This window comes from Nasonia vitripennis, chromosome 1 (genome assembly GCF_009193385.2).
Source record: "Nasonia vitripennis strain AsymCx chromosome 1, Nvit_psr_1.1, whole genome shotgun sequence".
In the NCBI taxonomy this organism is placed as follows: Eukaryota; Metazoa; Arthropoda; class Insecta; order Hymenoptera; family Pteromalidae; genus Nasonia; species Nasonia vitripennis.
Window position 1 is genome coordinate 6,277,243 of NC_045757.1, and position 26,492 is coordinate 6,303,734.

Here is a 26,492-nt window from a genome sequence, read left to right on the forward strand (position 1 = left end):
AATATGTAAACAGGATTAATGAAAAGTATACTTATGCAGAATTTATATTTTTGAAATGGTCGTAAAGAATAAAGTACATTATACTTCAATTGTATAATTTATTTTTCCATTTCAATGTATTTTATGTTTTCTTTTACAAATATATCATTTATAAGAAGCGTATGTTATTATAGATGTACATTATATTCCTAATGATTTTTCAAGAATCTTTGTGCGATGTCTATTATCAACAACGGACTTTAATTTAATATATTATAGGGTTGCAAAATATATTATTTTTTTATTGATCCATAGAGTTGTATATCCATGATTTTCTGCTTACTCGAATCATATATCAATTTCTTTATTTATTAGTTTCAAAAACTGTTGCCGATAGCCAGTCCTATCTAAAAGATGCGAGGACTGTCATGTACGACATCGAAGTCTTCACGATCTTGAAAATAAATATTAAAATTAATACAGGAAAAATAATTATCAATTTTTGACTTTAAAAAATATGACCCTACCTTAGCAAAATTGCTGAAATTCATTACGTACATCCCTCCGGCGGTCAGTTGGCAGGGCTTCGAGCATCGCAATGTCATTAAGCCCAGCAATTTTTGAGCTCTTGTCGGACATGTGTACCACTCGTTTAGATAACTACGAGCAATTTAAGGCTATCATCTTAACGATTTTTAAGAAAGGATATACAAAACTTAAAGTAAAACCTACGCATCCTGAAAGAGCCCAAGACTGAAGTCTATGAGTTTCTGGCCTGGCCAGCTTATGTAGAATAAATGCACCACTATGCCAACCATGATCATCGAGTACCGCATCATCTCCATTGCCTGACCAAATCTCGTCAGCACCTGAAAATACGAAGGTATTCAGCGGATCCTGCTACTAAGAAGTTTGCCAAATAAGTACTAGGTTACTCACGATGATGCACTCGAAGCTAAGGAATATCACGTTTATTCCAACCAAAATCAAAAAGGACGATGAATATGAAGATTCCAGGATATCTGTAAAGCTGAAAAATCACGCAACTTTCAGAACACTCTTTCGTCATCATTAAACCATCAAACGTCAAAACACCTTCCATACTAAACTTTATAATATCCTTATGCATTCGAATAAGTCGAACGATCATCTTGTAGCATTCATCCTTCTGACCATCACATATCGACCTGGTGCAAGTTTGCAAGCGAAGCCTGAAATCTTATCAACGAACATCTGAATACCATAAGCTTATACGTACAAGTCAGGGTCACGACCTACTTGACGATGGCGAACAATCCGAGGCAATGTTCGATAGACGCCGCATACATCGAGTCAACGGCGCTGATCAGCCAAACTGTGACGATGACGGCCAGACAGTCGAACGCGTAGACCTTGCCGTAGTCCTCGACGTTATTGATGATAAAGTACTCACCGCCCAGAATGTAGAAACGAGATCTGGTCTGGTTCAGAGGATTGAAGACGTCCAGAAGCACTGGGACTATCGGTAGAAAGACGTAAGAGCAGAAAGCTGCGATTATGTACACTGAAAATTGAATTTTAGTGCAATAAGCTTTCGTTAAAATTACGATTGAAAGTATACGAAATGATGATTTACTTGTGTAGCCGATGGTTAGCAACCGTCCGTTTTCGGAGTACTGTATAAGTATGTTAATTTCGTTCTCGTCCTTTATCACTTGCCAGTTCTTCGCTATGTTGTCGTACACTACCCTCAGCTGTGTAGTAAAAATTTGTGACATATGAGTGACTATAAACCTTATCAGGATAAGAAATTTTCGTAATCGAAGGGTAAGAACCTTTTCTTCGTAGTAAACAGACGTCAGAAATTTTAAGTAAATTGAGGTGATGTACATGAGGACCGCTGCATGTTCGAGGACCATGTTCATGTTGACCCCAAAGTAGTTGTATATTCGGACTATCTACAGAATTATTGGGTTTTATTCCAAGATTTTACGGAACCAATAATAATTTTTATAATTCTTTTATCAGAATTTACTTAGATTCGCATTGAAATATTTCAAACTAGACTCTCACTTGTGGAAATATGACGCAAATTCCGAGAATGAGATTGACGAAAGTGCGGATATACAGCTTCTTTCGTCGGTCCTCGTAAGGCCAGAGTCCGGTACTTCTCAATAGCGCCTTGTTCAATACGAAATAGCGCCTGTCGAAGATATCCATGACTTCTTTCCCTTTTTCGCTCTCGCACTCACCAGCGAACAAAGAAATATTAAAAGCTTTTTAGACGAAGAAAAACGTTCCTTCGCTGCTACTGCATGTAAAGCCGACTGCTCACCGCAATTCTGGCATATTTTAGTGTAAAATCAATTTTTTATTATAGACCATTAACTTTACTTTCTTCATGCCTTGAGAGAGAAAGGGTATACACTCATTTTTCTCTCGTCATTATTATTATCAGCCACTTTTTTAGATAGCTTTGCGATTTGCATAAGTAATGGTTACCACTAATAGTAGCAATTTTTTTTCTTTTTTTTTTAAGATGAAAATCGTTTTATTTTGAATTCACGCCAATATCGCTATTACGTGGTTTTAGAAAATGATTCGCGAGGCGCGAAAAATGAACAGTCACATACGGTTTATGTACTGGATACAAGCGATTTTACGGCGATTCAAAAATAAAGAAGAATGTTTTTTATTAATTTTTTCTTGGTTTCAGTTAACGTGATTTTGACAAGCAAATCTTATAGAATAAATTTCCAAAGATGTATGATGTGTTACTCTTTTGAATTTGTAATTTTATAACATTTCGAACCCTTCAACTCTTTTTTACCTATTTTAACAGAATAAATTTTAACATTTTCAAAAAAATACTACATTCTACATCTTTGTGTTTCGTTCCTATTTTCGTAATACGTATATAAAAATAAAAAATACACCAATAAAAACGTTGGCAGCACAAGCTACGGGACCAGTGTTCACGACTCCAACGACGGTATTTTCGTTGACTAGTGGACTACCGCTGTCACCCTGTACACAACGACGGAAAACTCGCTTATTACACAGTCGCACCTGAAGTGTAAAGAAATAGATTTCCGTACTCACTCCACAGATTCCTTCAGGGGTTTCCAAACTGCGTTGTATAAATTGACCACAAATCTGTTTACTCCCATCGAGCTTATCCGGGTAATTGGTCTTGGCACAAGTACCGTTATCGATGATGTTGACACTTGCGTACTTCAATTTGTAATCAGATCCAGCTTTTTCTCTCAGGCCAAAAATCAGCTTTATCCAAGTGTATCCGAAGCCGGAGACCACAGCTGTCTTTCCCCCATAATCGACGCTCTTGTCTTCTGGTAAAGGCAAGTCTTGTTTGGTCAGATGCATGAACGGATTGTCGTCTAGATATAGGTCCTGATTCAGCTGGTTTAAAAACAAAATTTTGAATCAATATTATAATTTAAAAGATACTTGAGAAAAGAAAAAAAATGTTTCAATTCACCTCCAAAACAGCTATATCGTCTTCTGGATGAGAAAAAATCCGATAATCCCAAGGAATGTAAGCCCTTTTAACGCCAACGATTTAAATAACGCCAATTATTTTAAAAATAAATCCATTCATGGATATATTTTGTTTCAGTGTAAATCTTACCGTTTTCAGCATATTTCAATTTTTTGTCACGTTTGACGATGGATAGTATGCTTGGATTATGTGATAACTGGTGCCATGTGCGTCAGTCTTTGAAGAAATTCACCGATTCTTCTTTGTGTAAATACAGGACCGGAAATTCGTGAATTGAATATAAAGAATAGATGCGAAAATAAGTTCTCGTGACGCTCGTGCCATATTCAATTCATAAAAACAAGTGAGAATTTAGTAACCTTGTATTTTTTCTTGAAATTTAGACTTTATTCCAAATACATATTGAAAATTTTGTTAAAATACCCTAACATTTATAAAGGCAAATATTTATTAAAATCTTTGAAACAACGACCAATATGTATATTTTATAAGCCCTTTAATATGAATGCAATGATATAGTTATTACAATAAAACTTTTGCTAGTAATGGAATACTCGAATATTCGGACTGGCTCGATCCTCAATAGCTTGCGCGATGAACGGCAAAAAAGTAGAAACTCTAGTATATATCGTCGATCCGTGGTTCTCATTACAACCACCTGGACTGGAGTGAACCACTCCTATAACCGTGTTTCCGATTACCAAAGGACCACCACTGTCACCCTGAGGAACAAAACGGATATTGCAAATCACGCCAATACGTATGCTGCAAAATCTAATAAACTCACAGAGCAAACTCCTTTAGGATTACTTGGATCACGCTGCTCCATCTGCCCGCATATTTGCATTCTTCTATTGACCTTTACGAAGACACTTTCGCTATTGCATTCGTCGTGGCTTACAATTGTGACGTTGCTGTATTTGAGTTTGTAGTCGGTGCCACCCTCTAACTCGATCCAATCAAATATAGTATTGATCCAAGTGTAACCGTAACCAGTGATGACAGCTTTTTGACCCGTATAATCTATCAATGCATCCGATGCGGGTAAGTCAAGCTTTTTCAAAAATGATCGCTTCTTGAAGTTTAGTCTACGGTTTAACTAGAGAATAATCTCGTTGTATAAATGATAATTATGACGTTTAAAACAGTTGCCAACTCACCTTTTAGCACTGCGATATCATTGGGACTATTGATAGATCTGTAAGAGCTGGGCACATACGCTTTCTCGACTGAGATGCTCACACCATGGACGACCGTCAAATCGATGGAGCCAGCGACGACTTTGTAATCGCCTTTATAGAAATCCCCGGATTCGTTAACGACGCAATGAGCAGCTGTCAGTACGAACCGGTCACCGATTATGCCACCACCGCAGGTACCTGTACGATTTAGCTATAGAAATGAGCTGCCACAAGTGGAGTAAAAAGAATAGAAATCGTTGGAGCGTCATAGTTGTAAAAACTTCTAATGACAGCTGAAATACGACTAAAAATTGGTATTGAAATAGTATTTATTAATACTCATCTGATTCGTGACTTTAAAATTAATATTGTCATTACGACATCTCTACAAATATGTGGTAAATACTGGTACTTCCTTATTATTCAGATAAAACAAATATGCTTTCAAAATACAGTTTCAAGAATTTAATAGATAATGTATTTTTCTTTGCGTATAATTTTGAACATCATTTAATATCGCGCTTGAAATCTTTCGACGTTCATAATATTTTAAATATTTCGAATCCTTCTCTTATTTGGCTAGATTTACTAACTCAGTTGGCAAATTACAAAAAAAACAACACGAACTTTAATAATATGACACGAAATTTTTTATTCAGCAGAACAATACACAGAACAATTCACATTACATACATTTAGCGTAAAAAGTATTCGTATTCAATGAATTATAAAATAATGATAAATCACAATGATAAAACCTTGACAGAAAATATTTGGTTCATTCGCGACCAGTAAAGTAATATCACCCTTTGACATGAACAGGGATAAAGCGCACTTCGCCGCTCATTTTACCATTGATCACAGTGTCAATAAACAAAAGATATTGCGAGACACGTGTGTAGGTCGAAGCCATCTCGAACTCATCACAGCCAATGGGACTAAAGCTTACCACACCAAACTGCACATGGTCGACAATCAGTGGGCCGCCGCTGTCACCCTGTCAAGATGCATAAACATTAATCATCTGATCATACTCGCATTTTCAATGAACTTTAATGATACAGGCTCAACAAAACTTACGGAACAAATTCCCTGATGTAACCTGTCTTCCTGCTTCACCTGGCCGCAAATTTGTCCAGGGTATATCAAGTAATTGTTCTTTTCTATGGTCACTGTTGCTCATTAAGTCGACGTAAGCGTATTTCAGTTTGTTATCGCTTGAACCTCGACCTTCGACCTTTCTCCTAGTCGTGGGATCAAACTCCATCTCAATGCTTGTGTAACCATAGCCAGATATGACAGCTGTGCATCCAGCGTAGGAATCACCAGATCTTGGCAAACGGACCATCTGCAGGACTGAATTACCACCGAGTGTTAAACGTTGTTTCAACTGAAAAAAAATTTTAATGTGGTCAAAAATATGTAAATAAGTCTTTGATTAAGCAATTGAATAGCAGTGTTTACTTTCAAGATCGTAATATCATTCAGCGTTCATTTCGGATCCACTCTGTCGAAGACGACTCTGTAAGCTTTGTATGGAGCAATGTTATTGTCGTTGATCAGACAGTGGGCTGCCCTGAGGATGTACTGGTCAGCGACAATGCTGCCTCCGCAATGGTGTTGACCGCTCGTTTGAATCGAGACCAAGTAAGGGAACTGGCCCTTGACGCTGTAATCGCCGCCAATGATACGAACAGTACGTGCCGAGACTAATAATTAAACTAATAAATAAAACTAATAATTAAAAAATTATTTGTTTAGAGAAGTAGTCACGATTGTGCAGAAATTATATGGATATGTTTAATACAGTAGACTTACCATCGCCGATTTGTAATAAAGTCGTGATGCCAAAAAAGCAGAACAGTAGGCCAAGACGTCTCATATCTTGAGCTTTGATGAATTTATAAGTACAACTATGCTTTTTAGAAATATGTCGCGCTTATTTATATGCAAGATTAGGTATAGCTTTAGTAAGTTGCGTATTATTTACCAAGTTTTAACGCCCATTCAGCTAGTGCGCGAAGTTTGCTTAATCTTGTTATCATAAAGATGAAGGACCAATGTGCTTAAATCGATAATTCACCGAACAAGAGGAAAACACTGTCGAAAACTACATATAATTACCTATGCTTTCTAAGACGATACTCTAGAGACATTAATGTTTGATTAGTGGAAAAGACGTAATGGACGTTTCTCAAATTGTCGCTGTACGTACGAAATGCATTATCATTCTTTCTATGATGAATTAATAGAAAATAATTACTTTATCAATCGAAAATGTTCTCTGAATGTAATGAATGATTAGCTTTGTTCATCTTGATTAAGAACCAATCATGCATGCTATTATTTGTTTTATTAGCAGTCCCTCACACGTAGTATCTGGACTTTCCGGCTAAAGGTAAACGCACGTTTTGAATAACTTAGTCAAAATAAATGGAAAATAATGTATGTGCTATTTTTCAAAAATTAAAAAAAAAAGCTTTTTCCATTTAATCATTTACGGATCACGGCTATCATATGCGAGAAAGTGCTTTTGTTTTCTATAATTTTAGACGTGATTCCAAAAGAGATAAGTTAATTGAATAGAAATTCTTATTATTAACTATATCTTTTTTGTTCAAGCAACTACATAATAACATTGAAATAAATAATTGATCTGTTGCGATCAGTCGATAATAAGAATAATATATAATCAATTTCCACTTAACGGAATTAATGATCAATTAGTCATCTTTTTACGTAGATTCACTTTCTTCGGGAAACGCAAAAAATCGGAATTGTGTCATCAATTCTACCTTCTAAAACTTGTTTAATAAATTTCAAGAAGAATGAAATTCTCGTGTACTTGGCAGCGCTAAAGTCTTCCTCGCAACTCGGAGGACCCCTGCTCACGACGCCAATCACTGTATTGTTCATTACTAGTGGACTGCCACTGTCGCCCTAGAGAGATAAATTGAAATCTACTTATTTTCTGACGAAATGCCAATATTATTAAAGTGCATCACTTACCGAACATATTCCCTCGGGATGTTCTGGATCACGTTGAAACAACCGTCCGCAAACTTGTTGATCTATGTCCATGGTAATGTTAAAATTTGTTAGTTCGCATTCTTCCTTACCGATCACGGTAACATTGGCATATTTTAGTTTAAAATCGGAGCCGCCATCTAGCTGAAATAAATTGAATAATGTCTTGACCCAGGTGTATCCATAGCCGACGATAACAGCTGTTTTCCCGGTATAGTTTACAGTCTTGCTGGATAAGGGCAGATCTAACTTGCTTAGGTTTGGATTTTCATCTAAATTAAGACCTTCTTTTAACTACAACAAGATCAATCAAATTAGTGTCAGAACAAGGATGTATTCCAGAAAAATGTTGAATAAAATTTTGAAGAACAACCTTCAACACCGCAATATCATCAGCTGATTCGGAAGATCGATAACCGCTAGGAACGTAAGCTTTATCTACGGACACTTTCATACCTGCGGGTGTCCTTAAATCCACAGAATCAGCGACAACTTTGTACGGTTTGTTTTCGAACACACCTGTCTCGTTAACGACACAGTGAGCAGCCGTCAGAATGTATTGATCAGCAATTATGCCACCTCCACAAGTACCTTCACCATCCTTTTGTACCGATACTTGATACTTAAACATGCCCTCAGTGGCGAAATCACCTCCGACGATACCCTCAACGTCAAGAGCTAATACTGCGTGAGAATTTCGTTAACATTTATGTGATTTTATATGAATTGCAATAAAAAATCTTACCATGGTTGCCGTCGAACGTCGATGACAAGTAGAGGTAAACAAACAGGAAAATCAAACTGTTCATTGCTTTAGTTGAGACTAACATATACGAAATAAAAGATATTGTAGACTTGAAAAAGAATATATGCTCGTAAATTTATTATCGACTCTGCAAACACTACTGAAAATCGTAATAATTCAGATACGCTGCCAAGCTCTACCTAAACAAACTCAATACACACTGGTGTACAGAGAGATTATAAAGTAATACCATCGTTGTTCCAAAAGTATTTTAATCTTTATTGCAGTGTAATAAATTCATAAGTATCACTGACAATGCATCCATCCTTTTATGAAAAAAAAATATAACGCAAATTTAACCAAATGATTCAGAAAAATTTAATTTATTTATAACAATTATAAAAATAAATAATTATACATAGACTATTTAACAAACGTAATAATTTAAACTACAAAAACTAGCCGACGATCATCAGCGTAGTGGTGCGGATGCTTTTATCCTTGACATCTTTCACAGCCTTGTAGACGAAGTCCAGGAAAGACGATACCCTTGTGTAGACCGCTGCAGCTTCAGTCTCCCGACATCCCAGAGGACTGGTGCTCACGACACCGATAAGTGTGTCACCGTTGTATACCAGAGGGCCACCACTGTCACCCTACACATCAAACGACAAATCGATTAGTTATTATTTATCAATATTTTTTAAGTGGCATACGTCAGTACGTTGATACTCACGTAGCAGATGCCCTCGGGTTTGTCCGAATCACGTTGAACAAGAGAAGCACAAAGATGGTTCTCGGTGATTTTAGACTTATATCCCTTCTGACATTCTTCGGTGCTGAGGATGTTAGCCTCGGCGAATCGCATCTTTCCGTCCTTACCACCGCCCTTTTCTTCTTGTTTTCCCGTCTCTGGGTTCTCTACGAGATCGACCCAGTTCCAGCCGTAGCCGCTAATGATAGCTTTCTCACCAGCGTAGCTGCGTTTCTCAGTTGGCAGCTTGAGAATGCTCAAGTTCTCGTTTGATTCCATATTCAGCGGCATAAAGAGCTGAAAATTTTTTGCGCGTTATACACGTATTTACTTGTGAATCAACGTTGAACTTGATCAATGACATCTTACTTTCAGAACGGCGATGTCACCAGGAATACTGTTCTTGAAGTCGGTGAGACCAAAGGTCTTGGGTACGTAGACCTTCTGAACATCGGAGGCGAACCACGTCGGGGCCCAAATATTGAGGTCATGGATTCCAGCGACGATCTTCATAGGTTTTTTGGTGAACTCTCCCTTTTCGTCGGTGACACAATGGGCAGCAGTGACTATGTGGGTAGAGCTGATGATTCCTCCACCGCAGATGCTACGACCGTTGATTTGAATGGTTACCTGGTAGGTAAAGTTTCCCAGTTCAACAACTTCACCACCCTGGATCCCCTCGCCCTCCAGTGCTCCGACAGCTGATTTTACAGAGAATATTTGATAATTTGTTCGTATAAAAAATAATCTTTCGAATACGTATGCCAGACAACTTACCACTGCCAGCGAGCAGAGCTGTCGTCGCGAACGCGAGTACCAACGAAGTCTGAAGGTTCATGATAGTGAAATCGGTTCTGCTTGTCAAAAAAAAAAAAAAACGCTGGCTTATATATTTCTCGTTTTCATTATTGTGACAGCATAAACAGAAGCTGCATCACATTCGCACGATATCTTTATTGTTAAGATCTTGATTTTCCGGTTCAGCAGGGCATTAATGAGCAATGGTTACTTCGATTTCCATTATTCATAACTGGCTGAACACATTTTATTAATAAGTTTTGATGTCTGGGTTTTAAGTGTAAAAAAGCGGAAAAGTTTTGCACATCGTCTGGAAGTGAGCGGAATTATTGATTATTGTATTACTGAGTCCATTGAGCTGATAAAAATGATTGACGGATTAAATTATTTATTGAAGTTATTGATTTACTCGGAATCGATAGCTTGGATTTTTCCCAGTATTGGTAAACAATGAAAATGAAATAATCAATTGGCAATAATTTTAAATATTATAAGCTATAGAAGATGAAAAGCACTATCTTGGTATTCCATAAGGGGATTTTTGGCTAAAAATCATGAAAGGAAAAATGCTAAAATAACCATATTCCTCGATTGACACGAGGAGATTAGCTCTATCAAGCTACAAGAAAAAACTCGAAAAATATCATTCAATTTTGTGTCGTTACACAAAATAATATAATGGGTAATGCTCTCACAACTGATAGATAACATAAAAAATTGAGGAATAATAGCCATAGGACATACATACCATTACCAACGGACAGAGCCGTTGTAAACGCGAGGACGATTACCACCGAAGTCTGGAGATTCATAATGGCTAAATAAGTTGTGATTGTGGAAAGAGAAATGTGGCCTATATAATTTTTACTTTCAGTGTTTTAAAATTATGACGAAACTTGCTTTACGCATGCAAAAAATTAACATTGTGAATCCCTTTATCACTTTTATCAGAGGAAACGATCAATAATCGCGTCGCTTCCTATTATTAATGACTGAATTAACAAATTTTATTTATGAACGTATCATTGAATGAACATGATAAATGACTCATTGACGTCGTTAGTTACAGTTCATTAAATTTCTATGAATATAAAATTTGGAATTTTCATATAATTGAAAAACTATAATAAATTATATGATATTTTTTATACTTTTTTATTACGAAAATGTGCATAGATGTATGCGAGTATACAAAAAATGGTAATGCAAGATGTGAGATTAAATCAAACTTCCACAACAGTACTGCTGAAGGAACCGTTTTCGCTTGTCTTGGTATACCAAATAGCAAGCCGCGTGTCATCGGTTTTTATTCCCTCAAGGGCATTTTTATAGGTGAGGACCTTAAAATAGCTCTACGTCGATTACGTAAAGTTAAGAGATAAGTGTGGCTAATGACAAGTTCCGTCCACACAGCTGGTAAATACGTAGAGTGGGATAGAATAAAACCTGGCACTCATTCAGCCGATAGAACAATAGATTACAAAATATAAATGTGTTACGAACGATAATGGTTTATTCAAAAAATAAACGCATATTGAATCAGGCAGGCTCTCATACTAATGTAAATAAATCCTCAAAATGGTGAGACTCTTGTATTCACTGCAGGTTCTTTGTCCTCAACACATCCATACGGGCTCGTACTTACGATTCCCATGACAGTATTAACGACTATCTATCGCCCTAAAAATCAGAGTTTCGATAACCACATCATGGCAATTTGACAAGATTATCAGTCACTTATACGACTCAATTTCAAAAAGAATTGAGAAAATAACGTCTGTCTAGAGTATAATACATACTTTTAGATGCTTTGAATATTGATTTATTAGCAGCAGTTAACTTTACTCAGTTAAAATTTTGTTAAATAATACTTGCTGTACCAAGGGCGTAAAGTGGGCTTTTTTAGGCCGAGTGTGGATTTTGCAGTACGAGTCAAGGCGAGTTAGCCCGAGCCGCAGACGAGTACTGCAAAATCCACGAGGCCAAAAAGCCCACTTAGCCCTTGGTGCACACCACATTTTATGTAACGCGCGGACGTATTTTCGCGTATTTTCGTACGTGTTAAGAGGGACTGATGGGACTATTTTTTGACACGGCAACCGTGCTCTTGTCTTGTTCAAACATTATATAAAATTCAAATTCATTTTTTTTTTTTTTTTTTGTAAATAAATAATTGATTTTAACAGTACCGAATTTATAATGAGAAAATTGGAAAAAAATGAAATAAAGTATTATGTAAAGGGTTTTAATGAAACAAATAAGAAATTTCGACAATGTTAATTTATATTTAGTTATAAATTATATATTGTTCAAGAACATAACTGTTTGTACATTTTTTATTTAATAATAAATAATGCAAATTTATCAAAATCAAATTTTTTTTTATATTACAAAAAAAAATTTTGCGGGCAATAAAGGCCATTATTGCCCGCTGTTTGAATATGCGGGCAATAAAGGTTTTTATTGCCCGCTAAAATAACTTTTTTGCCCGCGGGTCAAAAAAGAGTCACTTTAGTCCCTATTAATAGGTACGAAAAACGCGAAAATCGTTCGCGTGTTACATAAAATCTATTTATGATAAATACTGTTCATAACTGTACAAATAATGCGATGAATAGTATACGATGGATCGTCAGAAATCTTACAGCGTAAGCGTTTTTGTGTTGGAATCATAGATGTCATTGACGGCCTTTTTAACAAAGTCCAAATAGAACGAGACCCTTGTATAAACGGCAGCATCTTTGTCCTCGCGGCATCCAAGCGGACTAGTACTTACGACACCGATAAGAGTGTCACCGTTGTAAACCAATGGACCGCCACTGTCACCCTAAAAATCAAGAGCGATACAAGTTGTTTATCCACGAATAAAATAAAATACGAAGAATACAAAAAATAATAATAAACTTACTGAGCAGATACCCTCAGGCGTGCTGATCCTCTGCACGAGCTTCGAGCAGATATGGCTATCAAGAACCGGTGATCTGTATCCTCTCTGACACTCGGCCTTAGTAATAACATCGCTCTCGGCCCACTTAAGCTTTCCAGTCCTAGATCCCCCAGTCTCTACAATACCTCCAGTCCACGGGTTCTTCTTCGTGTTAATTTTAGTCCAGCCGAATCCAGTAATCACAACCCTTTCTCCGGCATAACTCTTTCCAGCAATTGGCAACTTCAACTTGCCCACGTAAGGATTGTCCTCAAAGTCCACGGACTGTTTCAACCTCAACACAGCGATATCTCCTGCCATGTGTTGGTTGAAGGTTTTCGGATCGTACAATTTGGGAATGTAGATCTTCTCGACGTCAACGGAGATACGACCAGCCGGATAGGTACGTAATTCCGAAATGCCAGCTACCACCTTTGTGGCTCGTTTGACTAAGCGACCGGTAGTATCTGTGACGCAATGGGCTGCAGTGATTGCGTGGTTACTACCGATCAGACTTCCACCACAGATGCTATTACCGCTGACTTCCAGGGAGATCTGATAGGGGTAGTCTCCAGGAAGGGCATCGTCACCGCCGATTATTCCCTCGCCTTCCAAAGCTGCTTGGACTGCAGAGACAAAATGATCTCAGTAAAAGTAATCTGTAGTTTTTGTTGAGTGACTTACCATTGCTGAAGTGCAAAGTTGCCAAAAGGCCAAAAAAGAATAAAAATAAGTTATTCATTCTGAAGATCCGAAACCAGTTTACTGAGGGAGACACTGGTAGGATGTGTTTTGAAATTGATAAAATGCTGTCTTTTATATCTGTTTCATTGTTTATAGAGAATACGAAAACGTGATATTGAAATTCGCTAATATTTATCCCTCTATCTTCACTGGTTCTCATGTAATCGGAAGTAATGATTGCACCCGATACAAACTTTTGTTATTTAGAGGAGTATGAATGCCACTAATTATAATTATCGTTTTTTACGGAATGGAATTTCATTGTTGAGTATGCGCGATAACGTGAAGTGCATCGTATGCCAGGAACTTGATTCATTTACAAAATTAACGTATGTTTGATCGATTTATAAAGTATTGCAATCATTTTGATGACGTTTATAATTGTTAAATCGTGTATTAACAATAACATGCTGAGTTTAAACAGACTTAATTAGGTTTGCATTAATGCTTGTTATAAAAGAATATTAAATAGCACGTTGGCCTTGGATTATTATGCGTTAAATACAGTTAAATTGATGTAAGTACAACTGATTATAAGGGCTCTTTTCAAATTTATTTGTATTCTCTTAAATGTAGAGGTATTTGTTCTTAGTAAATAAACAATTACTCCAAGTTCATGTTTTTATTTATTTAATTTTTTTAATCATAGTCTTAGAATGTTTTTCGTTATTGTCTTAACAGCAGTTTCGAACTGATCGACATCCTCCACATGAACTTGATGGTAGGTGGTACACAATATACTATTTTATTTTTCTTATCAGAATTTGTCGTGCTCAAACCACTCATGACATAGCTTCCTGGTTTAGCGATCAATACAATGTATTTCAATGATTCGATTACCAATTCTTATGTGTTGTGATAGTTACAAATATGTGCGAATGATCGACAGATAAAAACTATAACAAGATCCCTTGCTTCCTTCAAATGACTTTATGTTTTCCAGTTTATTATATTTCTGTATTAAATGGAAATCTTTCAAGCTATGTGCATACAAATAATGAGATAGATTTCAAAGCTTTGAACTGTTTGAACTAAACCTCAAAGAATGATTTATAATAAGCATTTTATTGCATTAGCTGCACAGCTCATTCTTTTGCGTGTTTCTGTAGCTGTTGTAAAGAATAATTGTAAAACCACAATATATGATTCATTAAATTTCTTTTTATTAAATTAAATAAATAAATTAGTTAATAAATTTTGTACAGTTTTCCATTAGTAATGTACAAATCTTGTATACAAAATTTATGCAAAAGCCAATAGTCATAACAGTCCAGCTTAGTAGATAGGAAGAGTCGTGGTGCGAATGCTGGAGTCAGTCTGGCCCTTCAGGGCCTTCTTGACGAAGTCGATGTATTCAGAAACTCTGGTGTAAACAGCGGGTTCCTTGTTCTCTCGGCATCCCAATGGGCTGGTGCTCACAACACCGATGAGAGTCTTGTCGCCGGCGACGAGTGGGCCGCCGCTGTCACCCTATAAATTTCAAGACAAGCAAGATAAGCATTCACGTTCGTAATCAGTTTGAGTTTTTTTTAATATTACAAAGATGAACATGACTTACGGAGCAGACACCCTCGGGCTTGGCGGATCTCTGGACGACCATACCGCAGATGTGGTTCTTGCTGATGGCTCTGGCAAGTCTCTGGCACTTGGACTGGCTAATGATGTCTACATCGGCGAAGCGCATCTTTCCGTAGCCACCACCTCCGGTCTCCTCAACCCCTCCGGTCGAGGGGTTGAACTGGAGATTGACATAGTTCCAGCCGAAACCACTGATTACAGCCTTCTCACCAGCGTAGGTCTTGCTGGGGTTGGGAAGCTCAATGGTATCCAGGTTTGGGTTCGAGGCGATGCCCAAAGGCTTGGCCAGCTGCAAAAATTAACAAAGCCAATTAAAGACTGAGTGTCAATGTATAAAAAGTTGAAGTTGAAGCTAAAAGCAACGATATTCTCACCTTGAGAACAGCGATGTCACCGTGTGGGCGTGCAAACACGTTCGTGGGATCGTACTCCCTGGTAGCGTAGACCTTGACGACATCGACGGCCACCCTGCTGGATCCCTTGGACTTGAGGTCGGCAATACCACCAACGACCTTCATGGGGTAGCCAAAGAACTTGCCCTCCTCGGAGATGACACAGTGAGCAGCAGTGACAACGTGGGTGTCATCGATGATGCTACCGCCGCAGATGCTCTTGCCGACAACCTTCAGAGAGACCTGGTAAGGGAAGTCACCGAGCTCGGCATCTTCACCACCGACTATGCCCTCAGCGTCCAGAGCAGCATGAACTATTTCAAATTCACAGATTTTAGATCGATGCTCTATCGGATAATAGCTGAGAGTGGTGTGAGGTCGACGATATCTTACCATTTCCGACGAAGAAGGTCGCCGAGAAGCCGAAAAGGCACAACACTAAGAGACGATTCATGCTTGAGATCAGGATCCTAATGCACTAGTGGAGGATCACTGAGAAGACTGTGCTTTCGACAACAAATTCGCCGGCTTTTATATGGTTCATCAAACCGAATTTTGGGTAATCGACTGGCGTCAGTCATTTGGGTGCGAGCGCAGTCGTACGTACGCACTGCGAGCGCATAATTTGACTGATTCCTTAAAATGCACATAATTTGCCACCGAATTAGCAATCATACAGGTGTGAGAATCGGAAAAGTACACAACAGCCTGGAAGTGTCAATCATAATTACTTATCTATTACAGAATGCCGATTTCTGGGAAAATCGATTGATAAAAATTCGTGAATGATCGTAGTGTAATTTATTCATGAAAAACAAACAATCGTTGTTTAAGAAATAGATAATTCGCATGCATAGAAAGCATGAAGTATATTAGAATGAATAATTTGGCATCGTGAATATTTGACTGATTTCCTATACATCGCCTGTCGATCGTTTATTTAATGATTAACTTTGAGCTGCTTTGCAAATGATATTCTGAAAATTTAATCGGTAATATTTATTGATATTTTCGATTATCTTAGAAAAGCTTTTGTTATTTTACTAGCCATAAATTAAATTAACATAAACATACATGCACACAATGGACATCGCGCGCTTTTATAATGCTATAACAGAATTTTTTTAAAAGTATATATAATCGTGTCAAAAACAATCCTATTTACAACGATTGATCGCACATCGTTTAACAGCGGTGCCACTATTCTCTAAGCTAATCATTCTTAGAAAATCATGAGTTTGTATAATTTCTTAAGTGGCAGAACTTTATCGTATAGTGTATCAGTTTTTTCATAGACTGCTTTGGATAGTCGCTAATTCGCTCGCTGTACTAATGAGTTATCCATACGAGGACAGACGGAAAGAAGAACACGTACTGTAACCTGTGTTGTCTGAAAAAAAAACAAAGTGCCATGTATCAATGACGCATACGGCGGCTGTAGGTCCTGACTATCGTAGATCACTGAGTTGTAGAGTATATGTTTGGACCTGGACGCGCATATCGTCTACATTATGAATTTCACGTTCAACAATGGCAGAATAAATAAAAATTATTCACTAGTACGCGCATCAGAAGATTGAATAAACTTAAAAATGTATAGAGAATAGAATAGAATATGATTCAAATTTATTTTTGATATACTCAAAATACAATCATAGAGCACGTGAGATTATTAAAATAAGTGAAAATAATGTATGAGGTCAATATATTGGTGATACTAAGAAGCCAATTGTTTATTTAAAATTACAGTCATGAAGTATTTTTCAACGAATTAATATTTAAAAATTAACAATCTACGTAGAAAGAATCTGCGGATCCTTGGCGTTGTTGACCTCCATGTTCATAAAGTCGAGGTACGACGAAACTCTCGTGTACACAGCAGGTTTAATATTCTCTTTGCAACCAATTGGACTAGTGCTCACAACACCTATCAGAGTATCTCCACCATGCACCAATGGACCACTACTGTCGCCCTTTAACAAATTTAAAACAAATTTATTTTTACCGCGTTCATATCTGTCTACGACCATGATTCAACAAAGTACATACAGAGCATATCCCCTCGAGTTTACTCTTCTTTCTCTGTACGACCTGAGCGCAGATATGCCCCTCGCCAACAGGTCTTTTATTCGAAACCTGTTTGCGACAGGTTTGCCGAGGACATTAGCTTCAGCGAAGCGCATCTTTTTGTAGGATTTCCCGCTGGTCTTCTCGACGTCGTTCGTTTTGTTGTTTATTTCAAGGTTCACGACGTTTCAACCAAAGCCAGTGATTATCGCAGTTTCATCAGCGTAGCTTTCCGAAGGATCACCCAACTGCAGTATGCTCAGGTTGGGATTGCCATCGAGATTCAGAGATTTCAGTAACTGCAGATTTCATGTCTTATCAATTGACCACTTGTAAAAACACAATATTAATCGTCTCGCATACCTTCAGCACGGCGATATCGCCAGCAGTCCGTTTCTTCGTCAGTGGGTCGTATTTCCTTGAGATGTACACCACGTCTACGTCGATCTCGATTCTCGTCTCTGCATCTTTGTCTTTTAAATCGGTGACTCCAGCAACGAGCTTTATCGGCTTCTTCAGCAGACCACCAACCTTATCCGTTACGCAGTGGGCAGCGGTGATAACGTGCTGTTCGCCTATTATACTACCGCCACAAAAGCTATGGGATTTTCTGTTCAAAGAGCCCTGGTAGGTGTAGTCGCTGAGTTCCACATCTTCACCGCCGACTATACCCTCGCCCTCCAGATGAACTCGAACTAGGTGTTGGGAAAAAAGTGACGTAGTTGATGTTTTTGATTTATTATAGTATTAGTCTTACCATTATAGAACAATAAAAATATCGAGAGAACGAGAAGGAAAAAAGCAATTTAACGCGACTCATTTTGAGGAAAGTATTGTGTAGATCATAATAACTCGATTATATATTTTTCATTGTAACACAGCGTCGTGACAGTGTTTGCATTGGGGATAAATTGACCGAGATTATTGGTTGTGTGAGCTATTGATCGCTTATACTGTGAATATGTTAATTGAATCAATAAAAAAACGTTGGCATTTCAGTGATTTATATCACACTTGAAAATGATTGATGTATTAAATATTATTGTTTTTGGAGTATACTGTAATTATGATTTACTATTGTAATATCGATTTCTCATTGAAACATTATTAAAAAGGGTTAGATCAAACATAAAATAAAAAACGTTCAAATCCGGAAATACTCTTGAAAAAGCTGTAAGCCTGTTACTCGTAAAATATTAAGTGCTTTTAACATTTGAAATCGTGAAATGTATATTTTTTCATTCAACGCTTCAAGCTGTCGGGTAAAATATCCACAACGCAAGACAGCATCATCCAGTCCAGTCCAAGCTGAACAAGAGTCATTCTTTAGGTAAGTATGGATCATGATGAATAATTTTAAAATATAATAGAATTTAGCTAGTTTTAACTGAATTCCTTTTACAAGGCGATACTTTTATCAATCAATTAAATGTAACAAATCCAATTTGTATAAAAATTAAATGAATACAATATTTTTTATGAAATGGAAAATAGTAAAAAAAATACGTATTCAAGTAATATTTTTTCAGCAACACAAGCTGTACTCATCATGTATATTCTAACTTCTAATAAGGAAAAATTTGGATTTCAATTAAACACAGCTCAATATCTTCATATTGGCCCACATAAGCATTTGATATGCTAACGAGTCTTTTCGGCGCTTTGTGAACGTTACTCGTAATGACTAGTTCCATAATTACACAGTCGATCAACTAATTTTTATCTAGAACTTCCATTATAACTAACGATTATTTCTCTGTTTGTCCACGAACTATAAGGAAATTTCCCAATATTCAAATTTCCGTGAGTACATTCTACCAGCAGAATTTCGTGGCATGCCCTGGCGAATTTATTCAGCGAGGAAGTAGAATTTTCTAAATCATCGAGTGTTTATGAATTAATTACAAAAAACAAATCTTGAACTGATTAGGAAACCGAGACATGAAGTGCGCGTTCTTCTTGCTTTTCATCATTTGCACCTGGGACAATATACTGCTCAGTTATGGTGAGGTAGTTTATTTATAATTTATTTATTACAATTAATATATAAAATTATTTTTTCAAAATTTTGTTTCATTAATAAAGAAATCCTCTTTTTGAAAGCAGTTAAGAGTTTGGAAGCTGAAGGAATCGTCGGTGGCGATTCGGACGAGGAGAACGAATTCAACTACCAGGTCTCGATTCAGGTGTTAAAAAAGAAAAGCGGCCAATTCGAACACACCTGCGGCGGCAGCATAATATCAGCTCAGTTCGTTCTTACCGCCTCTCACTGTTTCGTCAGTAAAGATGACAAGCAAATCTTGGACGTGTCCAAGAGTCACGTCCGGATTCTTGCTGGAACGAATAGGCAGGACGACGAGGACGGAATCTATAGATTTATCGACAAGGTTTACTTGAATAAGAACTACAGTCACTCGAATCCGTTCATGTATGGAGATATCGCCGTTGTGAAGGTAAGCAAAATTCCAATAAATTGCAGCCATTTTACAACCTAAAGTTTCATTAGCTTCAATCCTCGCCCATAGCTAGACGAGAAGTTGGATGTCGAAGACGACCCCAGAGTGTCTATAATAAAGATACCTAGAAAATTAAAATACGAAAAGTTGGTGAATAAAGTTGCCACCGCCTCTGGTTTCGGTATTATAGACTTCGTGTCTAATACTGATGAGTTTGGCGAGGCCGTGACTAAACCGATTTTACCGAACACCAGACAATATATTGATGTCAGGATAGTGAGCAAAGCCGAGTGCACACCTTACGAGCACATCATCTGCTCGTTGTTCGACGATGCCGACGATTACAAAGTTCACGGAATATGCAACGTAAGTAAGCTGTATTGCAATTTTATCTAGTCAATCACAACAATCGATTTATATTTTAAACTTCTGATGACAGGGTGACAGTGGAGGACCACTAGTTTACAAAAACGCTCTCATCGGGATAGTGAGTAGAGCTGCCATCAGTTGCGATATGAGGAAAAAAACGGCAAAATTTACTTTGGTACCGTACTACAACGATTTTATAATACGAGCTGTCAGGGATGACGGAGATAAGTCAGATATGCTGATTTTGGACGGTTTGGTGTGAACCGTCCTCTTTACCATCGATTAGTTACTCATAATTGGCTGTATTATATGCCACAAAATATCTTTTGTTTACAAACTTATGCGAATGATCGGAAACCGCTGATAAGAGATAAATGCCATACGTCAGCCGAAACTGATCAGACGTGAAATTCGATAGTTTGTATAAGCGACTACGTCAGATTGATGTCAGCTGATCAAACATCTTAGTAACAACAATACGCCCGTACGACGTTCATTGTATTACTTCAATATATCGTACAATAAATGCGAAGCATGTCTCTAAACTTATAATCATCTAAAGAACACGGAATAACGAAATCGTCTGCGTAGTATATAATTTTTATTTTTTAGAAGTAGTATACGTAATTATTATAAAGTATTGGTAAGTAGAGAGCTTATAGCATTACACGAGTTCACCAGGTGTGACTGCGAATTGTCTCGGTCACAATGTTCTTTCTGGCCTTGTTAATAAAATCGATGAAGTACGAGACCCTGGTGTAGACAGCTGGGTGGATCGAATCAACGCAGCCGATGGGGCTGTAGCTTACCACGCCGATAAGAGTCTTGCCATCATGTACCAGTGGGCCACCACTGTCGCCCTGCACAAGAAGAAAATAAAAACTCGCTAAAATATTATCTTTAAAATCACGAGAAACGTGTTCAAAGCTCAAACTCACCGAGCAGACACCCTGGTGCACGTTCTCATCGTACTGGATGACCTTAGCGCAAAGCTGGTTCTTGTAGATGAGATGGCGATAGTGCTTCTGGCACTCGCGGTTGGTGACGATCAGAGTCTTGGCCTTGAGCAGATATCCATTGGAGTCGCCATCTTCCATCTTATAGAACTCGTCTCCGTCTTCAGTACGTTCATCTTCGGGAATTGGAACATCCTTGACCTCGACGTGATTCCAACCAAAGCCGCTGATCAGGGCCTCTTCTCCAGCGTAGCTCACGTGAGAAGCGCCTCTACCTACGCTCGAGGGAGGTAAGGAGAGAGCACTGAGACTGGAGTCACTCAGATCCAACTTCGTTCTCAGCTAAAATGTCGTTATTACAATTTAAACGTTTGCTTGAATTGGCATTGCAAATCTTCACGAAAAGGCGTACCTTGAGCACAGCAATATCATAAATAGTTGGTATGTCGGTGATATCAAACTCCTTGGGTATGTAAGCCTTCTCAACCTCATACTCGTGTCCCTCCACGTCGTTAATGTCAATCGTACCAGCTACGACTGTAAGCGGTAGCGACATAAAATCATTGTCTTCATCGTCGATGACACAGTGAGCTGCAGTGATCACGTGACTCTCGTCGATGATCGCACCGCCGCAGACATGCAAACCCAGCACCTGTATCGATACCTGGTAGCTGAGCTCCCTGGGGTCGACTTTTTCGCCCCCGATTATACCTTCACCCTCCAGAGCTCGCGCACCTTTTCATTGTAGCAAAAAAAATGTCAAAATTAATACCAATAACTTGGAATTGTAAAATTTAATTATTATGAGTTTCTAATAAAGTGACTTACCATTTTGCACCAAGAGAAGAGTTATCAAGCCAAAGAGCAACATCTTTACGATGAGAAATAGAGAAAGAAATCTAAAAGGCAGACTACGAGGATACATCGAATGTTTTTATACTCTAATTGAAATCTTATCAAGACGTTTGTTTAATTAAGGTGAAATTTATAAATCTGTTTGCCTATCGTTAGGCCAACTTTGTTCGCCCGAATTTCACAGCTGTATTTTCTAATACATGTTATTTGTTAGATTTCTAAATTATGCAGAGACTTCTAATATGTTTGTTTTAAAATGTCTGTGAAATCTCCCGACTATGATCACTTTTTTTATTAAAACTAATTATTTAAAAATGTAGATCTACAGCAAGAAAAATTGCATGATAAATTTTTTATAAATTATTTAATTATTTCTAAATAAATAAAATAGCATTAAAACATTATCTCATTCAATAACGATGCACATGCATATTGGCAGTGATTCCTTTCAGGGCATTTTGAATAAACGTCTGATGAGACGAAACACTTGTGTAAACTTCAGGCATCTTGTTTTCATTGCAATAGAGACCAGACGAGCTCATGATTCCAACAGCTAGATCTCCCTGGTACACTAGAGGATCGTCACTGTCACCTGCAAATCAATGAAATCATGAAAAAATGTACCTGTCAGAAAAAGTTTTATAAGCATATTACTGATTTTTTTATCAATTTTTAATTAATTTTAACATCATTATCATGTAACTTTATTTCTATGAAATTTAAACCAAATCCCCCCATTCATACCATAACTAATGTACTTTTAAACAATATCCTGGAGTTTGAGCTCATTTGGGCCATTCGTTCCTTTGGAATCTTACGGTCAGTGAATTATGAACTGAATGTATTTTGTAATAGGGTAAATCATTTTATATTCGTGATAATCTTATCGGCGCTTAAGACCACATCTCAAAAGACTGGAAGTAAAATGCTTATTCAATCAATGGATTATATTCTAAGCTCATCTGCAGTATTGTCAGTAAAATAAAATAAAGTATTTGACTCGGGTAATTTGATGAATTGATGAGATCAAACAAACCTCCACGTGCCTACCAACGTGTCTTAGTATTACTTATCAAAAGAAAATAAAACGTTACTGTTATCGTTTATTACGTAGTTGTTATTTACAATGAAATTTGAAGAATCGCAATACATCTCCTCCAAAAATGCCTACTGCGCTTCGTGTACCTGCATCCCGTCTGTTTTCCCATCTATCACATCCTGGACGAATTCACGAAAGGCTAAAAGGCTCGTATATCGACTCGGCGCCACATTCTCGTTACACGCTGCCTGAGCGCCCGTCAGCACTCCGATGTCAATGACGCCTTTGAAGACAAGTGGACTGCCACTGTCACCCTGTTCGATAAATTAATTCGTACTTGAATAAGACTATCTCAACATTGTGCGATTACTACAATAATATACGATTACAAACCACACAGGCTCCTTGTGGTGTATCTTTATCGTGACGTTCGGTAACGTTGACAACGCGTATATGGCCGTGGTGAAGTTTTCTCGAGGAATATCCACCAGCAAAAAATACTCTTCCAAAAATCGACCGACGCAATTCAACTTTTTCGTAATCGAATCCTCCTAATTCAGCCACAGCGACCTTAATTATAGTTCCGTAGTCGTCGTACGAAGGCTCGAGCAACAGGTCGTGCGTACCACAGAATGACACAGTGGGCAGCTGTCAGAATGTGACGGTCATCGATGATTCCACCCGTGCAAAGAGGTTCGTCCTTGTAGAGAAGTGAAACCATTTATTGCAAATCTTCATCTGGTGTCAGAATACCGAATACTATGCTCTCCCCGTCCAAGCTTTCAACTGATAATAATTTTGTCAAAAAAGTTACATAACGTTTTATGATGATTATCAGGAGTTCTAGTTACATTTTTTTATCAGCTGATTGCAAAAGATAACCGAGCAAATAACAATGATGATCAGCTTCATTTTACTGACTTATTTGGTAAATTAATTTACTCGGTATATTAACATAGCTGTACAGCGCGCTCTTATATATACAAAGTCAAGTTCTGCATCGTTTGTTGTTCTACTTTCGTAACAAAACCATACCGAATTTTATAGTAACGCTATATTTCTTTTGTTTCCTTTAATTTGACACCTCAGGTTTAAGTAAAAAATTTGTTATTATAATAAGTTGTATAAATACTAAATATTGTAGTTTCTATAGAGTTATAACTATGAAACTAACATTTTTTAGCAGTTTTTCATTCCGCCTTCCTTTGAGAAACACAGTTGATTCGGTAGGGAATTCACCCTCCAAATCATCCCTCTTCAATCTTTGCATCGACATCAAGAACTAATTTTTTAAATGCATACGTGAGATTAATGAGTCATGTACATAATAATACGATCAAGGGCTATAATTATCTTGAAAATGTTTACTTTGAAAGTAAAGTCTAGACAATGATTGATGATGAATCGAGATAAGAGCTTTTTCAGATTACTGATTTGATTTGAAAGGAGATATTACTTTTACAACTAAAAATGTTTATGTTGAAAGTATTTTGCCAAAGTACAATTTTTGATTTACCTGCCGCTTCCGTTGCGAGGATGCATAACATCGTGCGCGTCAAAAACTATTAAGTGTTTTAATAGTATTAGTACACTTGTTCTAAAAGTATGTTAGACCATATTTTTCAGCAAAATGTTCACACCAACACAGAAAAAAACTACTCGAAAGATTTGAAATCCGTATATTTTTATATTTGATACGCTCTTGTGTTTTAAAGCACTTTCGGATCAACTGAAAAGAAAATTAATAAATGAAATAAAGCGTTTAGCGTTTTTCATTCAAAATATATATTTGCTAGAATAAAATGCTACACTTTTTATTTAAATTTCTGATACATTGCACCAAATTTACAAATAAATTTCAGGGTGCTGACGCAACGCGTAATCCTTTGGTAACGCCTTTCATCGCATTCTTGATAGCATCCGTATAGGATGTAACCCTGGTATAGAGAGCCGGCACTCTATTGTCGTTACAGGCGAGTACGGAGACACTCACTATACCGATCACCGTGTTATCGATCACCAGCGGACTTCCACTGTCACCCTGTGACACGTATATACAGGTTTATTCATATATATTCTTAGTTAATTTATTAAATATAGTATAATCTTACGTTACACGGTCCTTGAGGCGTCAAATCTGCATGCTCGATAATTTTAGCGCAGATCTGCGTATCCAAGACAGGGGAATCATAACCGTCTACCGGATCGGAGCACACATTGTTGCTGACCACGCGCACATTCGCTTTGTGCAATTCTCCAGTGGAATTTCCTCTGTCTCTCTCGGTACCATTCTGGTATTTGATTATTTCAATGTAATCATAGCCGTAACCCGCTAAAAGCGCCGTGGCATTTTCATAGGTGTCGTACTCGTTGGTTCCATTGATTTTTTCTGGCAGATTAACGATTGCCAAGCCTTTGTTGTTGTTGATGTCCAGTTTAGTTTTCAACTAAAGCAATAAAGAATCATATAAGAACGTTTTTCCTGTGAAAATCGCCATCGCGATAAACTAAAATCAACCTTGAGCACAGCCCAGTCATCCAAGGCTGTGTCACCCAGAAACCACCAGGAATGGTTGTAACGCTCGCTGACATAGATCTTCTCAACGTCAACCTCGACTTTGGTATCTTGATCAGAGTCGAGGGAGTCAATGCCTGCGATGATTTTGTGAGGAAAGTCGCGAAACTTCACATCTTCCTCGATGACGCAATGAGCCGCTGTGAGAATGAACTGATCACCTATTATCGCACCGCCGCACCAGTGCTCTGTAGCATTTTTAAAGGACACGAGATATGGAAACTCGTTAGGCCCGTCATCATCTCGTCCACCGATTATGCCCTCAGCCTCGAGTGAGCCCCGAACTGTTTATGCAGTTGTGTCATTAGTACTGTATAATTTAAGTATTTTAAAGAAAATCTTACCATTGTTAAATACAAGAATAATACACGTCGCGAAAAGAACGATCTTCATTATGGCTGCGAGTATAATTATTGTTCAACTGTTGAATAATAAATTAACCTGGACAAAATTGCAGTGTATATACCAGTCGTATAAAGCATTTGAACTTGCGTCATAGAAGTAAGGAATAAGTGATTAATTCTTATCAGTCATGTGTAGAAGAGTAGTAAA

General features: G+C 37.5%; 11 protein-coding genes across 17 annotated transcripts; 1 reads left to right on the forward strand and 10 right to left on the reverse strand.

The window, feature by feature from the left end:
• Positions 1-124: 124 nt before the first annotated feature.
• Or137 (odorant receptor 137) lies at positions 125-3,873 on the reverse strand. 5 transcript variants are annotated; one of them, XM_031921661.1, is made up of 12 exons: positions 3,608-3,873; positions 3,458-3,480; positions 3,061-3,378; positions 2,032-2,985; positions 1,794-1,916; positions 1,595-1,712; positions 1,258-1,522; positions 1,089-1,190; positions 919-1,009; positions 712-848; positions 507-639; positions 125-433 (listed from the first exon to the last, which is right to left on the reverse strand). In XM_031921661.1, exons 4-12 carry the CDS (start codon positions 2,176-2,178, stop codon positions 383-385), a joined length of 1,167 nt encoding a protein of 388 aa, XP_031777521.1. In that variant the 5' UTR covers positions 2,179-2,985; positions 3,061-3,378; positions 3,458-3,480; positions 3,608-3,873; the 3' UTR covers positions 125-382. The 5 variants fall into 5 exon arrangements, with proteins under 5 accessions (XP_031777521.1, XP_031777522.1, XP_016845722.1 ...); XM_031921662.1 differs by having other exon boundaries at positions 1,258-1,477; positions 3,458-3,521; XM_016990233.2 differs by having other exon boundaries at positions 1,089-1,197; positions 1,412-1,522; positions 3,458-3,521.
• Positions 2,774-3,619, reverse strand: LOC116416001 (trypsin theta-like). Its single transcript, XM_031922107.1, has 4 exons — positions 3,608-3,619; positions 3,061-3,378; positions 2,893-2,985; positions 2,774-2,788 (listed from the first exon to the last, which is right to left on the reverse strand). Exons 1-4 carry the CDS (start codon positions 3,617-3,619, stop codon positions 2,774-2,776), a joined length of 438 nt encoding a protein of 145 aa, XP_031777967.1.
• An 84-nt stretch (positions 3,874-3,957) lies between the features above and the next one.
• Positions 3,958-6,541, reverse strand: LOC107980553 (chymotrypsin-like). Its single transcript, XM_031922108.1, has 8 exons — positions 6,478-6,541; positions 6,166-6,368; positions 5,890-6,049; positions 5,740-5,831; positions 5,495-5,656; positions 4,639-4,870; positions 4,266-4,501; positions 3,958-4,200 (listed from the first exon to the last, which is right to left on the reverse strand). The coding sequence occupies exons 1-8, from the start codon at positions 6,539-6,541 to the stop codon at positions 4,018-4,020; spliced, it is 1,332 nt and encodes a 443-aa protein (XP_031777968.1). The 3' UTR covers positions 3,958-4,017.
• Positions 5,287-13,651, reverse strand: LOC107980548 (transmembrane protease serine 9-like). The gene is made up of 16 exons (XM_031922109.2): positions 13,594-13,651; positions 12,892-13,535; positions 12,629-12,810; positions 9,963-10,039; positions 9,555-9,886; positions 9,168-9,482; positions 8,895-9,087; positions 8,432-8,509; positions 8,060-8,370; positions 7,669-7,980; positions 7,455-7,599; positions 6,650-7,229; positions 6,478-6,549; positions 6,124-6,380; positions 5,740-6,049; positions 5,287-5,656 (listed from the first exon to the last, which is right to left on the reverse strand). The coding sequence occupies exons 1-12, from the start codon at positions 13,649-13,651 to the stop codon at positions 7,153-7,155; spliced, it is 2,724 nt and encodes a 907-aa protein (XP_031777969.1). The 3' UTR covers positions 5,287-5,656; positions 5,740-6,049; positions 6,124-6,380; positions 6,478-6,549; positions 6,650-7,152.
• LOC107980550 (mite allergen Der p 3-like) lies at positions 7,144-8,690 on the reverse strand. The gene is made up of 4 exons (XM_016981466.2): positions 8,432-8,690; positions 8,060-8,370; positions 7,669-7,980; positions 7,144-7,599 (listed from the first exon to the last, which is right to left on the reverse strand). The coding sequence occupies exons 1-4, from the start codon at positions 8,514-8,516 to the stop codon at positions 7,405-7,407; spliced, it is 903 nt and encodes a 300-aa protein (XP_016836955.2). The 5' UTR covers positions 8,517-8,690; the 3' UTR covers positions 7,144-7,404.
• Positions 8,799-10,152, reverse strand: LOC103317614 (trypsin-3-like). Its single transcript, XM_016981460.3, has 4 exons — positions 9,963-10,152; positions 9,555-9,886; positions 9,168-9,482; positions 8,799-9,087 (listed from the first exon to the last, which is right to left on the reverse strand). Exons 1-4 carry the CDS (start codon positions 10,021-10,023, stop codon positions 8,890-8,892), a joined length of 906 nt encoding a protein of 301 aa, XP_016836949.1. The 5' UTR covers positions 10,024-10,152; the 3' UTR covers positions 8,799-8,889.
• A 1,254-nt stretch (positions 13,652-14,905) lies between the features above and the next one.
• LOC103317613 (chymotrypsin-1-like) lies at positions 14,906-16,077 on the reverse strand. The gene is made up of 4 exons (XM_008216063.3): positions 16,017-16,077; positions 15,606-15,937; positions 15,212-15,520; positions 14,906-15,123 (listed from the first exon to the last, which is right to left on the reverse strand). The coding sequence occupies exons 1-4, from the start codon at positions 16,075-16,077 to the stop codon at positions 14,929-14,931; spliced, it is 897 nt and encodes a 298-aa protein (XP_008214285.1). The 3' UTR covers positions 14,906-14,928.
• A 1,801-nt stretch (positions 16,078-17,878) lies between these two features.
• On the reverse strand, positions 17,879-19,013 carry LOC103317612 (coagulation factor IX-like). The gene is made up of 3 exons (XM_008216057.1): positions 18,938-19,013; positions 18,054-18,385; positions 17,879-17,989 (listed from the first exon to the last, which is right to left on the reverse strand). Exons 1-3 carry the CDS (start codon positions 19,011-19,013, stop codon positions 17,879-17,881), a joined length of 519 nt encoding a protein of 172 aa, XP_008214279.1.
• Positions 18,875-21,064, forward strand: LOC103317610 (chymotrypsin-2-like). Of its 3 annotated transcripts, XM_031921951.1 has the most exons (6): positions 18,875-19,020; positions 19,220-19,367; positions 19,469-19,695; positions 19,797-20,143; positions 20,216-20,512; positions 20,586-21,064. In XM_031921951.1, exons 3-6 carry the CDS (start codon positions 19,632-19,634, stop codon positions 20,775-20,777), a joined length of 900 nt encoding a protein of 299 aa, XP_031777811.1. In that variant the 5' UTR covers positions 18,875-19,020; positions 19,220-19,367; positions 19,469-19,631; the 3' UTR covers positions 20,778-21,064. The 3 variants fall into 3 exon arrangements, with proteins under 3 accessions (XP_031777811.1, XP_031777810.1, XP_031777812.1); XM_031921950.1 differs by having other exon boundaries at positions 19,220-19,695; XM_031921952.1 differs by lacking the exon at positions 19,220-19,367.
• Positions 21,065-21,189: 125 nt separating this feature from the next.
• On the reverse strand, positions 21,190-22,342 carry LOC103317609 (mite allergen Der p 3-like). Its single transcript, XM_008216039.1, has 4 exons — positions 22,300-22,342; positions 21,884-22,206; positions 21,454-21,813; positions 21,190-21,375 (listed from the first exon to the last, which is right to left on the reverse strand). Exons 1-4 carry the CDS (start codon positions 22,340-22,342, stop codon positions 21,190-21,192), a joined length of 912 nt encoding a protein of 303 aa, XP_008214261.1.
• A 2,797-nt stretch (positions 22,343-25,139) lies between these two features.
• On the reverse strand, positions 25,140-26,373 carry LOC100302048 (serine protease). The gene is made up of 4 exons (NM_001161703.1): positions 26,285-26,373; positions 25,884-26,224; positions 25,477-25,812; positions 25,140-25,406 (listed from the first exon to the last, which is right to left on the reverse strand). The coding sequence occupies exons 1-4, from the start codon at positions 26,331-26,333 to the stop codon at positions 25,224-25,226; spliced, it is 909 nt and encodes a 302-aa protein (NP_001155175.1). The 5' UTR covers positions 26,334-26,373; the 3' UTR covers positions 25,140-25,223.
• Positions 26,374-26,492: the final 119 nt, after the last annotated feature.

What these genes read in the sequence shown, in the direction of transcription:
- LOC103317609 (XM_008216039.1), bottom strand. Translation starts at nt 22,342, where the DNA reads ATGTTGCTCTTTGGCTTGATAACTCTTCTCTTGGTGCAAAATG. An exon ending in ATGATATTGCTGTGCTCAAG is followed by an intron (nt 21,814 to 21,883) that starts GTACGCCTTTTC and finishes ACGACATTTTAG; the next exon opens with CTGAGAACGAAGTTGGATCT. An exon ending in TGCACCAGGGTGTCTGCTCG is followed by an intron (nt 21,376 to 21,453) that starts GTGAGTTTGAGC and finishes CTTCTTGTGCAG; the next exon opens with GGCGACAGTGGTGGCCCACT.
- LOC103317610 (XM_031921950.1), top strand. Translation starts at nt 19,632, where the DNA reads ATGAAGTGCGCGTTCTTCTTGCTTTTCATCATTTGCACCTGGGACAAT. An exon ending in CAATATACTGCTCAGTTATG is followed by an intron (nt 19,696 to 19,796) that starts GTGAGGTAGTTT and finishes TTTTGAAAGCAG; the next exon opens with TTAAGAGTTTGGAAGCTGAA. An exon ending in AAGTTCACGGAATATGCAAC is followed by an intron (nt 20,513 to 20,585) that starts GTAAGTAAGCTG and finishes TTCTGATGACAG; the next exon opens with GGTGACAGTGGAGGACCACT.
- LOC107980548 (XM_031922109.2), bottom strand. Translation starts at nt 13,651, where the DNA reads ATGAATAACTTATTTTTATTCTTTTTTGGCCTTTTGGCAACTTTGCAC. An exon ending in AACTTTGCACTTCAGCAATG is followed by an intron (nt 13,536 to 13,593) that starts GTAAGTCACTCA and finishes TTGTCTCTGCAG; the next exon opens with TCCAAGCAGCTTTGGAAGGC. An exon ending in AACACAAAAACGCTTACGCT is followed by an intron (nt 10,040 to 12,628) that starts GTAAGATTTCTG and finishes TTTGACAAGCAG; the next exon opens with AACCGATTTCACTATCATGA.
- Or137 (XM_031921661.1), bottom strand. Translation starts at nt 2,178, where the DNA reads ATGGATATCTTCGACAGGCGCTATTTCGTATTGAACAAGGCGCTATTG. An exon ending in CTGTTTACTACGAAGAAAAG is followed by an intron (nt 1,713 to 1,793) that starts GTTCTTACCCTT and finishes TTTACTACACAG; the next exon opens with CTGAGGGTAGTGTACGACAA. An exon ending in GGATTGTTCGCCATCGTCAA is followed by an intron (nt 1,191 to 1,257) that starts GTAGGTCGTGAC and finishes ATAAGATTTCAG; the next exon opens with GCTTCGCTTGCAAACTTGCA.
- LOC116416001 (XM_031922107.1), bottom strand. An exon ending in CCCCTGAAGGAATCTGTGGA is followed by an intron (nt 2,986 to 3,060) that starts GTGAGTACGGAA and finishes CGTTGTGTACAG; the next exon opens with GGTGACAGCGGTAGTCCACT.
- LOC103317614 (XM_016981460.3), bottom strand. Translation starts at nt 10,023, where the DNA reads ATGAACCTTCAGACTTCGTTGGTACTCGCGTTCGCGACGACAGCTCTG. An exon ending in AGCTCTGCTCGCTGGCAGTG is followed by an intron (nt 9,887 to 9,962) that starts GTAAGTTGTCTG and finishes CTGTAAAATCAG; the next exon opens with CTGTCGGAGCACTGGAGGGC. An exon ending in GTGACATCGCCGTTCTGAAA is followed by an intron (nt 9,483 to 9,554) that starts GTAAGATGTCAT and finishes AAAAATTTTCAG; the next exon opens with CTCTTTATGCCGCTGAATAT.
- LOC100302048 (NM_001161703.1), bottom strand. Translation starts at nt 26,333, where the DNA reads ATGAAGATCGTTCTTTTCGCGACGTGTATTATTCTTGTATTTAACAAT. An exon ending in ATGACTGGGCTGTGCTCAAG is followed by an intron (nt 25,813 to 25,883) that starts GTTGATTTTAGT and finishes TTATTGCTTTAG; the next exon opens with TTGAAAACTAAACTGGACAT. An exon ending in CGCCTCAAGGACCGTGTAAC is followed by an intron (nt 25,407 to 25,476) that starts GTAAGATTATAC and finishes TACGTGTCACAG; the next exon opens with GGTGACAGTGGAAGTCCGCT.
- LOC103317613 (XM_008216063.3), bottom strand. Translation starts at nt 16,077, where the DNA reads ATGAATCGTCTCTTAGTGTTGTGCCTTTTCGGCTTCTCGGCGACCTTC. An exon ending in GACCTTCTTCGTCGGAAATG is followed by an intron (nt 15,938 to 16,016) that starts GTAAGATATCGT and finishes AATTTGAAATAG; the next exon opens with TTCATGCTGCTCTGGACGCT. An exon ending in AGCCCGAGGGTGTCTGCTCC is followed by an intron (nt 15,124 to 15,211) that starts GTAAGTCATGTT and finishes TGAAATTTATAG; the next exon opens with GGTGACAGCGGCGGCCCACT.
- LOC107980550 (XM_016981466.2), bottom strand. Translation starts at nt 8,516, where the DNA reads ATGTTAGTCTCAACTAAAGCAATGAACAGTTTGATTTTCCTGTTTGTT. An exon ending in GACGTTCGACGGCAACCATG is followed by an intron (nt 8,371 to 8,431) that starts GTAAGATTTTTT and finishes ATTCTCACGCAG; the next exon opens with TATTAGCTCTTGACGTTGAG. An exon ending in ATCCCGAGGGAATATGTTCG is followed by an intron (nt 7,600 to 7,668) that starts GTAAGTGATGCA and finishes TTATCTCTCTAG; the next exon opens with GGCGACAGTGGCAGTCCACT.
- LOC103317612 (XM_008216057.1), bottom strand. Translation starts at nt 19,013, where the DNA reads ATGACTCTTGTTCAGCTTGGACTGGACTGGATGATGCTGTCTTGCGTT. An exon ending in TTTACCCGACAGCTTGAAGC is followed by an intron (nt 18,386 to 18,937) that starts GTTGAATGAAAA and finishes CCCAACACCTAG; the next exon opens with TTCGAGTTCATCTGGAGGGC. An exon ending in GCGATATCGCCGTGCTGAAG is followed by an intron (nt 17,990 to 18,053) that starts GTATGCGAGACG and finishes TGAAATCTGCAG; the next exon opens with TTACTGAAATCTCTGAATCT.
- LOC107980553 (XM_031922108.1), bottom strand. Translation starts at nt 6,541, where the DNA reads ATGAGACGTCTTGGCCTACTGTTCTGCTTTTTTGGCATCACGACTTTA. An exon ending in ACAGAGTCGTCTTCGACAGA is followed by an intron (nt 6,050 to 6,165) that starts GTGGATCCGAAA and finishes ATTTTTTTTCAG; the next exon opens with TTGAAACAACGTTTAACACT. An exon ending in TGATATCGCAGTGCTAAAAG is followed by an intron (nt 4,502 to 4,638) that starts GTGAGTTGGCAA and finishes ATGCATTGATAG; the next exon opens with ATTATACGGGTCAAAAAGCT.